The sequence below is a fragment of the Aptenodytes forsteri genome, unplaced genomic scaffold (assembly GCF_000699145.1).
Source record: "Aptenodytes forsteri isolate BGI_AS27 unplaced genomic scaffold, ASM69914v1 Scaffold107, whole genome shotgun sequence".
Taxonomy (NCBI): Eukaryota; Metazoa; Chordata; class Aves; order Sphenisciformes; family Spheniscidae; genus Aptenodytes; species Aptenodytes forsteri.
Window position 1 is genome coordinate 483,768 of NW_008794118.1, and position 11,057 is coordinate 494,824.

At 42.0% G+C, this 11,057-nt stretch overlaps 1 protein-coding gene across 1 annotated transcript in view; it reads left to right on the forward strand.

Annotated features, from left to right (window-relative positions):
• Window positions 1-10,801, forward strand: part of AMOT (angiomotin) — a 48,573-nt gene extending 37,772 nt beyond the window's left edge. Inside the window, exons 8-13 of the mRNA XM_009276488.2 lie at window positions 2,908-3,057; window positions 4,884-5,074; window positions 7,351-7,473; window positions 8,157-8,389; window positions 9,246-9,470; window positions 10,512-10,801. Coding sequence (XP_009274763.1) covers window positions 2,908-3,057; window positions 4,884-5,074; window positions 7,351-7,473; window positions 8,157-8,389; window positions 9,246-9,470; window positions 10,512-10,612 — 1,023 coding nt within the window. The 3' untranslated portion in view covers window positions 10,613-10,801. The remainder of the gene's footprint in view (window positions 1-2,907; window positions 3,058-4,883; window positions 5,075-7,350; window positions 7,474-8,156; window positions 8,390-9,245; window positions 9,471-10,511) is intronic.
• The last annotated feature ends 256 nt before the right edge of the window (window positions 10,802-11,057 follow it).

Sequence of the window (11,057 nt, forward strand, 5' to 3'; positions counted from 1 at the left end):
AAAAAAAAAAAAAAAAAAAATTAGCTCACTACTACCACTCCTGGAGAATCCTTGTTCACAGAAAGGTAAATTGTTCCTCACAAATACTTGCAGTAGCAGAGATGGCAGAGCTGGAAATGAATGACACTGTCAGAATATGCAGTGGGTTGACTGAGTGCAGCGAGTGCATGAAATGAAACAATCTCATAAGGATATAAAGGATAATTGTGTCAAAAGACACACTAGGAAAGCTGAGTTGGCTGGAGCACGTACGTGCATTTAAAGCTTACTGAACATCTGTGTTCCAAAAAACTGAAAATTGAGGGATTCCTGAATTAAATCTGTTTTTAAGCCATTAAAAAAAATACACACACAAGCCCCAAATTTTCTAACATTCCTAATTCTTCCTGATGCTGGAAGATGAAGTGTATTTTGTGAAGGGAAAAAAAGAGCTGTCTTTATGAAAAGCCACTGAACAAGCCGTGCCTGTACTTTAGGTCTGGTGCATGAGTTAAGCATGTGTAGGCAGTGCTGGTAAGTTGGGCAACAGCTTGTGTTGCAACATTTCACCTGCAGGTTCGGCTGATGGGAGCCCTTTCAAAGTGAACCTTTCGGTGGAATTTCTGTGTCCTAATTCTTTTTTGGCTGGGCTCTTGGTATTCTTTGAATGCAGGCCAAAATGTTAATCCACACATATGCATACTCAGGTTTATGGATTATGAAACTAGTAAAATGTTGTCAGCGGCTATCTTTTGCAAGGAGAATTTTACCTGTGTGTTAAAAAAAAAAAAAAAATTTTCAGAAATTTAACTGCTTTGTGGTGTAGGTAATAAGAGACCAAATGTCCGTCCTTCCTCCCTTAATTTTTTTATATAGAAGAGTGGGGGAGGAGAGCTGATTTTCAAAAGATTATTATTGAGCTTGATGCATGATATTTCACTGTTAGTGAGTTTATTAGGTTGTTCCTTACTCTTGTCCAGGTCAGTAAGCTGATATGCAAAACCAAGATACTGGGTGCTCTCCATTTTTAGGTTTTGCTGCTGACTCATAGTTTATCATTTTTGGCTAGTTACATACCTACTATGAGCTGCTGTTAATCTAAGTGTAAAACTAGTGCATTAGTGTATACTTTACTGGAGTCTGAGAAAGCTTAAATCAGCGTTATTAAGCACTATGATCTGGAATAAAAAGATCTATTAAGTGTAACATTTTTATTGATTTTCTGCAGAGCAGCAGCGGAATATTAAGTTGTATTAAAATGTTCTTGTCCCTCCCATTTCAAACAAGCTTGAAATCTTGTGCAATCAAAGAACAAAAATACCTTTCTACTGTACATGCACTGGTGGGAAGGCCTTTGGCTGGATTACTCACTATTTAATGTAACGTTTATTATAAAATACGTATTTGAGGAAGATCCTCTAGGGCAGCAAGATTCATGCTGTGAGATTAGATGCATGCTGCCTTTATGAAGAGAAGAAAAGGATACCATGTCTGGGATTAATAGTGTTTGGAGATTTTTCTCTCTCTGCTATTCACATTGCAGTCTCTGGATTGCCTCAAGGAACAGGAGTGTGAAAAGGGAAAATTTTGAAGAAACACATGATAAGGCATTTTCAGAAGGAAGGTGCGATGTAAGAATGGCTCATGTGGTTCAGATCAAAGCCCAGCAAGCCTAGTATCCTGTCTCCGCCGAAACTTAGAGCAGATTCCTAGGAAACACTATCAGAATGGGGCCAACAAACAGCGATACTTTCCCAGAATACTTTCTGCTTCCAAGAAGGACTTCCTGAGCCAAAAGTGGTGTCTTTTGTCTTTGATATCCCTCAGTGGACTTTTCTTCCATGAAGCTGCAGAGTAGCTCTTTGAACTCACGTGAGGGAGTCTGTGTTTTGCATTGTGGTGCTTCTCTAGACTTTGGCTCTGACTGTTGGGCTGAGTTGCCTTCTTCCTGCTATTTTTGTATTTCGGGGTTTATGACAATCATAGCTAAAAAAGCAATGCCCCAGATTTGCCGCAGAAGGCCAGCTAATTGTGATTGTTAGTCTTTTCCTTAACAGAAAATTATGTCCGTAGGTGTTCAGTATTCTATATATTAGGATAGAGCTGGGCCCTGGGGGTGTTTTATTCTTTTTTTTAATTCATATTTTAGTTTGCTTTTATTCTGCCTGAACTGTGGATTAACCTTGCTAAGACAGTTATTGGGGGTCTCAGCGTGGTAGTTTTCATTGCTTATCGTGAGGCAGGATAGCAGCTTGGTTTGCAGGGTGAGTGATGGAGGAGGACGGAAGGGCAGGGGCAAGGAACGGAGCAGGACCTCTCAGGTCACACTGAGCCAAGATGACCGAGATGAATGCTAGAATAAACCTGGCTGCAGTGTGGAGAGAGCACAGGCTGTGTCTAGTGTATGCTTTGATCCTATTCATTATTCTATTGTTATGGGACTGGAATAGGATCCTGCAAGTTTTGATTCAGTTTCTGCTTAATTTCATAAAAACACTGCCAGCAGTTTTCAATATTGCACTGAAAAGTGTTCCCAACTTGTGGACCAGCTCTAAATGCTGTCTTTGCTACAGTTACCTTGTTAACATGTGCCAAGTCACTTAAACACTCTATTATGAACCCAGATGCCCTTTCTAGCCCATCGCTGCTCTCAATCATTTGCAACAGATAATTACCTCAGTTTCCCCATCGTTACCATGGGGTCACTGAGGACAAAAAGAACAAATATACCTAGCAGGAAAGCGGAGATGGGAAAGACCTGTAATGTCCTGAGTGTTGAGTCCAGAGCAGGAGTCTGAGGCACAGTCAGTCATCTGGACATGTTCTTCCTGGCTGGTGTTTCTGTGCTCTGCAATGTGTACAAAGCCAGAAGTTCACTCACTTGTTCTCATTGTTTAACTTCTGTTGCATTTTCTTCCTTTGTTTCAGCTCAAAAAGAAGCAGGTCTATGTTGAGAAGGTGGAGAAGATGCAGCAGGCCTTGGTTCAGCTGCAGGCAGCATGTGAGAAACGGGAACAGCTGGAACATAGGCTGCGGACCCGGCTCGAAAGAGAACTGGAATCTCTCCGGATGCAGCAGGTACCCGCTGTTTCCCGGTGACATACTAGGCTTCTTGTAGGATTGTACACTATAACCTGCACCACACATAAAAGAAGGGCAGTGGTTTTTTCCATTTTGTAAAATTATCACATTTTTTCTTTTGGTAGTTAGAATCATGGATTTGCTGGCCATTGTATTGTTTTTACTCGATTTAATTCTTCTATTCCAGCCAGAAAATTTAGGTAAGAGAGCAACAGGGAATCCATCATGTGACAAGATTCAGACATAGCCGTATAGCTAGATGGTGTTTTATCTTTAAGTAACCTGATTATATTTACTTTTAAATTATTTAAAAAATACTATTCACAGTTTGAGATTTTATATAAAATTCATTAACAACTGGCCTGAAAAGAGGCCCTTCAAAAAGCTTTTGCATTTAAAAAACCCAAACAAAACCAAAACAGCAAAACCAATTCTATAAATGCAGTTGATGGAAACGGATGAGAGCTTCACGTAGAGTATATTCTTACGATTGTAACGTGAGTCTTTTTCAGTGAAAAGAATGAATGAGAAGTAGATTGTGCAGCGGTGTTATGAATTGGATGTGAAGTTTTAGTTTTATTTCAACCTATGTCAAACATAGGTGAACTGTCGGGTTTGTAAATTTTGCTGGAAATAGGATGCAGGCCTTTGTTCTAAATCGCATTTAGTTTCACGTTATGTTTATCCCCCAGCTTCCACCTCTGCATAGGAACGGATATTTAAATCTTACTTGTATTTTTGTATTGGTTTTAGTAGGAGTTACAGTAATTTGATAAACTTTTCTCTGTTACCTTTGGAAGATTAAGTACTCTGAACCCCACAATTTTTGACATTGAGCCTGAGTCAATGCAAAAAAATAGCTTTCTTGTCATGGTTAAGAATTCTGAGCTGAACATAAAGTAGCTTGTCTGCCCAATTTATTTTCTTTTAAACTATTTTTTTTTAACTTTTAAGTCAAATATCCTGCCAATCCCAGATGAGACTTCCGTATAAAACTATGCATTTTATCCGCTGAACTGTTAGCTCAGCAAATCTCCACTCTTTCTTGTTTTGAAAGGGAACACTGCCTGTCTTCCAAGTCTTACTTTAGAACTGAATTATTTTTAATCCCCAGCTACTTAATCCACAGGTATACACTGATCATATTGATTTAATAACCAAATCCTTTAAAAATATTTTGGATGTTGTTTTTTTTTTAAAGATGTGGTAACTCTCGTATACTAGTTAGTGTTTTGCTGGAACAGTGTTGGAAGTAAGTCTCTGTTACTTTAGGCATTATGGATGGGCTGTAGATACCAGACCTGAATAGCATGATCTAGCTCTCGGGTGCACATGTGGGGCTTTGCACATGGAAAAAGGTCTTAAGAGTATTTTCCATCTCAGATATTTGCTTGTTAGTATTGACCAGCTCTGGAGTGGCACCAGGAAGCACCACTAACTCTAGCACGGGTGCTGTGAGTTAAGCTGTCTTTCTTGGGAGCAGCGCTTGATGTTTTATGACTTTTGAGCTTCAACATTTGGAAAACAGAAGCAGCCTTTCTTGCATTATGCGAGCTTGTTTCCTGGTTTTGACAGAGTGAGGCTGAACTGCCCCTGCAGGTGTTTCTGATTGAGCTCTAAAGCAGACCATTACCATCACCTAGTCTGCCCAGCATGGCATAGGCCACTGCATTTCACTCTGGGGGGGTTCTTGCATCAAGCCAGTGCTGCTCTGGACCAGCCTCTGTCCTTCAGACAAAAAGCAAACAAACCAACCCTGAGTCTTACAGATACATCCTGAGACAATCACTTTTTTTTTTTTTTTTTTTTCTTTTGGAAACCAGCGTCAGGGTACATCTCAGGCTGCCAACGTCTCGGAGTACAACGCCACGGCGCTTATGGAACTCCTGCGCGAGAAGGAAGAAAGGATTCTTGCTCTGGAAGCTGACATGACCAAATGGGAACAGAAATACCTGGAGGAGAGTGTGATGAGACAGTTTGCTTTGGATGCAGCTGCAACTGTGGCTGCTCAGAGGTAAATGAGACTTTTCATAGTACAGGGATTATTTTCTTTTTCCAGTTGAATGTCATATTTCCCACCAAGGAATGTTGTCATACCACCCTCCCATGATACCTTGCCTTGTGGTCTGAGCGGCTTCTCAGACTTCTGCATGCAAATGGAGCTTGGCTGCTTTTCCTGGGAGCTGTGCGATTGCCAACAATTAGAAACTTTTTTCCAGAGGAAGAGTCCTCTACATGCAGGAGCCATTTTCCAGACTAGAATTGTTCTGAGCCATTCCTAGAAGCTGTTGATTCAAAAATAGGTGTATGAGAAGGGTTTTGTTTTTTTATTTTTTTGAACAGGAATCAGTCCTTGCTGAAGTCATGTGAGATGGGGTAAGCTTGGTGATTCACATCATTCACCCTGAATGGCTTACTTGTTCTCCAGAATGTTTTTGCAAATTACTTTGTGGCATTGTCCTCAACATGGTGACTAACCAGAAACATCTATTAGGAAATTCTGCTCAAAACATTCTGCTGTGTATGGAGAGCACTGCTTGTGGGGGTGGGAAGGGAAGGGTATCTGAAATTTGGTAACAAGCTCACATTCCAAGACAACTGTACGGAAACACTTATTATGGCTGTAAATAGGCCCAAGTGCTTCAGCTAGTTGGTAAACAAGAGCTGTTATTGGAGTGCAACTCTTCAGCGCTAGGTATTGCTTACATATAACTTCATTGCTCACTAGTTTCTGGTTCTTGACGGCAGATTTTATTTTAGATTGTTTCATGAACCAGATTCAAATAGGGATGTTATCGTAACCGGCTTCCTAGCTCGTAAGATCATACTAGAATTACAGGGGTAAAGTTGCAGATCTGCTGTGTTAGCATTTAAAGACTTATCTTATCTTGCTCCAGAAACAGGCTGTTATTTTAGGGTATTGATGCTTCTTGTGCACTGTTTTCCGCCTCCCCAGAGAGTCTCTAAAGGCTCTTGCTACTGCTTGTCCTTAGAGGCCATGTTATATTTTCAGCGTGCGCTGATAAGTAGGAGTCTGGTCTATTGTTTATCATGGAATGAGAGGGGATGTGTTAGGCCTGTTCAGGTTTTGTTAAATGAACAAGAATGCCTTCCAGTCAGGAAAGGGCCAACCTCTGTTTTTCCATTTCCTTCTAGCTGCTTCTCCCCTAAAAGAGAGTATTCTATTAGTGTCAATACTTCTGCAAGTTTATATGCAGTTGGCACCTATAGTATCTCCTTCAAAAATACAGGCTGTGAGGGATTCCACTAATTTCAGTGGCAACCTCATCTACACTGTGCACAAACTTCTTTCCCTTTTCTTTGATAGTGGAAAATAGCATCCCTTAGGAAGTTGAGGTTGCAGGAAGGATGCTTTACAGCACAGGCAGGAATCTGGGTCAGGTTAGGTTTCTTTGATGAATGACCTTCTTATGCCCTTCACATGGGTGCTTTGCTGTTCCTGATCTGAACTTTTGCAGAGTTAAAGATACATTTACCAGACAGTTCTTAGACCTGCTGAGTCTGAGAGAACAGATTTCTTACTACAATGAATTGGAGCTCTTGGTAACTCCAAATATTTTTTTGTGTTTGTTTTTTTCTAATTATGTTAATGCATAGCTATGTCAGTAACATGCTCTTAATGTTATTAGACATGCAGTGATACAGAGCATAGCACAGTGCTTTTGTTCTGACTGAACAGCAACAAGTAGAATGAAATACTCATTATGTTTTGGTTAGAGGACTGAACAACTATCACAGTGTTACTATCAGGCACTATATGGAATCAGTCTAAAACTGTTTTCAGCCCACTCCAAGTTTTTTGGACCAAGCTGCTTAAGATTGCTTAAGAAACTTCCATGCCTAGTTCCCTTTGATACTCAGATTCCCTGTATGATACTGTTGGAAGGGGAAGGGAAAAAGCTTTATATCTGAAGTGAAGTTTGTGCTGTTTCAGTTGAAGAAAAGTGCTGAGTGTTCTATACCATCCTTCCCCCTCCCCATGTCCTTGGATTTGCCTCATCGATCAGTTTACAATAGTACAGTGAATCAGTTAGATTACAGACTGGCCCGAGATGGACAGTAGATTGACTATTGTTGTAATGACTTGCATATTTTTGTAATCCTTCTTTCATTAGGACTGGGAGCTGGATTTTTGGAAGACACTGAGCCAGCCTAAACTCAAAAAAAGTGGATATTCTTTTTTGTTACTTTTGAGCAATAATTTTGTGCTGCTAGGAGGAAAGCAGCAAACTTAGCTGGTCCTTCATCTGCTCTACTGCTTGTTCTCAGGGACACAACAGTGATCAGCCACTCGCCTAACCCTAGCTATGACACCTCGCTGGAAGCTCGCATTCAGAAGGAGGAGGAAGAGATCCTGCTTGCCAACAGGAGGTGTCTTGACATGGAGGGAAGGTAAAATGCAGTTTGGTCCTATCTGGCTTCTTCAGGACAGGGATTTTAAATTAATTGTCTGGGTAGACGCCTCAGAACCAGAAATTCTTGTGTCTTCACCAGTAGCAATGATGTAGGATGCCAGACGCTCATTTGACCAAGGAAGCATCTACATAGCAATCCAAAACCTGTCTTGATACTGAGGGCTAATGCAAAAAAGTCTTGTCTTAGATTTTTTTGTATCTAGTTTGTTCCTCTTCTCTCTTCAGGGCATCTTCATCAGACCCCAGGCTCCAGACACCTCTTAACAGTCTCACAGAACTGTTTTCCATGGGGTTAGGTCCAGTGCAGACTCGCCAAAGTGTGTTAATCCTCTTCTTTCTGTTGGTCTCATGTCCTGCCCATAACTCTCAGCTTTGTCTCAAAGCCCCTTCCATGGCTGTTTAGAGCAGCTTCCAGTAGCCAAAGGTGGGTGGGTATCGCAGTGCCATTCTCTCATGCATGTATACAGGAAGTCTCATGCATGATCTGCTCTGGTGGGCCCAGTGAGCAGCTGGTATTCAGGGCAATAAGCTCACGGGCATCCTCTCTCTGCCTCCCCAAATGCCTAAGGAAGCCCTAGTCACAGCCATGGCGGCGCTGAGGCCTCAGTCCAAGGAGATAGGAGTACAAGTACATTGTTCTTCTTTGTACTTCTCAAAAAGGATTAAGACTCTGCACGCTCAGATCATTGAGAAGGACGCCATGATCAAAGTCCTGCAGCAGCGCTCCCGGAAGGAGCCTGGTAAGACAGACCAGCTCTCCTCAATGAGACCCGCCAAGTCGCTGATGTCCATTTCGAACGCTGGCTCGGGCTTGCTGTCCCACTCGTCAACACTGAGCAGCACTCCCATCCTGGAGGAGAAGAGGGAGGACAAGAGCTGGAAAGGCAGCCTAGGTAATTTTTAAATAACAGTGGCAATTCAGATATGCAAGTCACTGCTTAGAGGGAAGGCAGGAGCAGCAGAAGGAAGAGGGTGTGTTGGACAGACAGATCAGCTGGCCTAGCGTGCAGTAAAGCTGACTGCAAGCGAGATGGGACACATTTGGAACAACTGCTTGTTTTAATCACTTTTGGGAAATAGCGACTTCTGATGTCCAGGCTCTGTCATTAAAATATGTAAGCCTTTATTCCCAATTTGGTACCTGATTTTAGGGATATTTGAGATACGGTTTTCAGAGTTCCCAAGCGCTTGCTTTCAGCTGGGTTGTTACAGCTCTCTGAAGGTGTAAAGTCTCTTTGAATAGGAGCAGAGATACTAATCAGGATTGCTATCCTGTAGTGTTGTGCCTGCACTAACATGACTCCTGTCTGGAATGGCTCAGCACCATTGTTCAGAGAAAATGAGTTGTATCAAAGCAAATCTTAGATGATTTTTTTTTTTCTGGGGGGAAGTTAGGCCCAAAGGCCCTCCCTATGAGACTAAAAGACCCTGAAATGTAAATGAGAATCTTTTCCAGCTGATTTCAGAGTGTGCAGGTTTACCCTGCCATAGATGGGCCACTGCTTAGAGACAGGGAAGTAAGGTGTTAGTGCCCACTTGCGTATCTTTGCATGCAGCAACATGAGGATACTGCTATTCTTCAGGTACTTCAGCACTCAGTGGTGAAAGGTGCTATAGATAGGTAAATTAGTGCTGTCTGCTGAAGCACGGAGCACTTTTCCAGATCCTAGAGCAAGTACTACAGAGGGGTGCAGAACTGCTAAGTTAGTTTTCTGGGATTGTGAAATTTCCTTCCCCTTTTCCACAAAGGTGTTCTGCTGGGAACAGAATATCGCTCCGAATCCATTCCCTCCACCCCCTCTCCTGTCCTTCCTTCCACACCGTTACTGTCAGCCCACTCGAAAACAGGCAGCAGAGACTGCAGCACCCAGACTGACCGGGGGAACGAACAAAGCAAAGCTGCACCTTCCACTGCGGCTCCCACACCAGGACGACTCCCCAGTACCAACCTGGGCTACAGTGCAGACAAAACAGGTAACAAAGCTCAGCTGCTCTCCCAGAGGGGCCCCTGCCACTGACTTGCCATCAGTTCTGCTCTGTGGAGCAGGCCCTGCCGTCCCTTTTTCCATTCAGGAAAACTGGGTTTAGTTTTTGTGAGGACAGATGGGTTTCAGAGGCAAGCTTGACAATGTTCTGAGGGGTCTCAGACGCTCTGAAGGAAAAAAAACCTTAAGAGTGGTAGCATAAGCATGGACACACTGGGTAGAGAGGTATAGCGAGATTTAAGAATTGGAGCAGGTATATGCAAGTCCCAGGATAGTCTCTGAGTCAGTGTCTCCTCTGAAGTAAATTGTGAGTAGCATGTGGGGTTTAAACGGCGTATGAAAACAGGCTGTAGAAACTGGCCATTGCATTTTAGTGGGTATTCAAAGCCAAGTGGACTCAGATAAGGGGGAGGACGAAGAAGGGAAGGTAGCTATCGTGATAAAGCTGTTTCATTATTGTACTGTCCCAGTCGCAGGGCCGACTTCAGCGTTGGCACAAGTAGATCTAGTTGACAGTGACTGTCACAGAAGCTGAATTTGCTTCCCACAGAGCTCCGAGCTGGCAAGAGCTGCTCATTTTCCAGCCCACTCTGCCAAATCAATGCAGATTACACAACCTTGCCTCTTCTACTTACAGACGCATTACAATTATGTTGTTCTTTATGGAAGAGTGAATTTGGTTGGTCTGCTGTGCATCTTGCCCATGCTATGCTATTTAATGGGTATCAAGGGAGACAGGGGAACAGGTTTTGTGGTGAAAGTCTACACTGACTATGTTGGTTTAAATGCAGTCACTCCAGTTTTATATGTCATTGTGTATCAGTGGGAGATACCCAAAGGGAATTTGATAAAATATCTTTATTTGTCTGACTGCATACCTGAATAATTGAATTTTTTTTAAATGAAGTAAGGAGTTGTTAGCTGTCTTTTGGCCAATGATAGAAGATGACTTTTAAAAATGTTAATGTCATTTTTCTAACCTCATTGAAGTTACAGCTTTGATTGTCTCTTGTTTTTCCTCATCATGTAGATGGGCCACTCTTCCACTCCAGCACTCTTGAAAGAAAAGCCCCTGTTCAGACCATGGGGCAGGACCTCCCAGATGGAGAGATGGTAGAATACCTCATCTGAAAGGCTGTACCAGGATCTGAGCTGGGATACAGTAGCAAGAAATTTTTAAAAGACATTTTTATTGGGAAAAAATTGTAGTACCTGAGTAATAAAAGAACACTCAGCTGTTTGCTCTTGTATATTATGTCTCAAAAGTATGGACAGGTTAATTTATAATTTGTTCTAAATTATAAAAAACCCGTAACACTTGTTCTTTGAAAGTTTCCCCCTTTATTTTTTAAATACTGGATCTGGTAACATCTGGAGAAAAAACAAGAACTTAGATGCACTACATTTGATATTTCATTTCAGTATTTTTAAAGTCTCTTAAACAGAAGTACCTACTGTCACAGCTGTTGGTTAAATGTCTAGCTTGGACGCAGTAAGGTGAGCATAATGGCCTTATAATGATCAGAACCAGGGACTTAGTTGTGAGCATCACTTAAAGGTTTTAGAATGCAGGTGT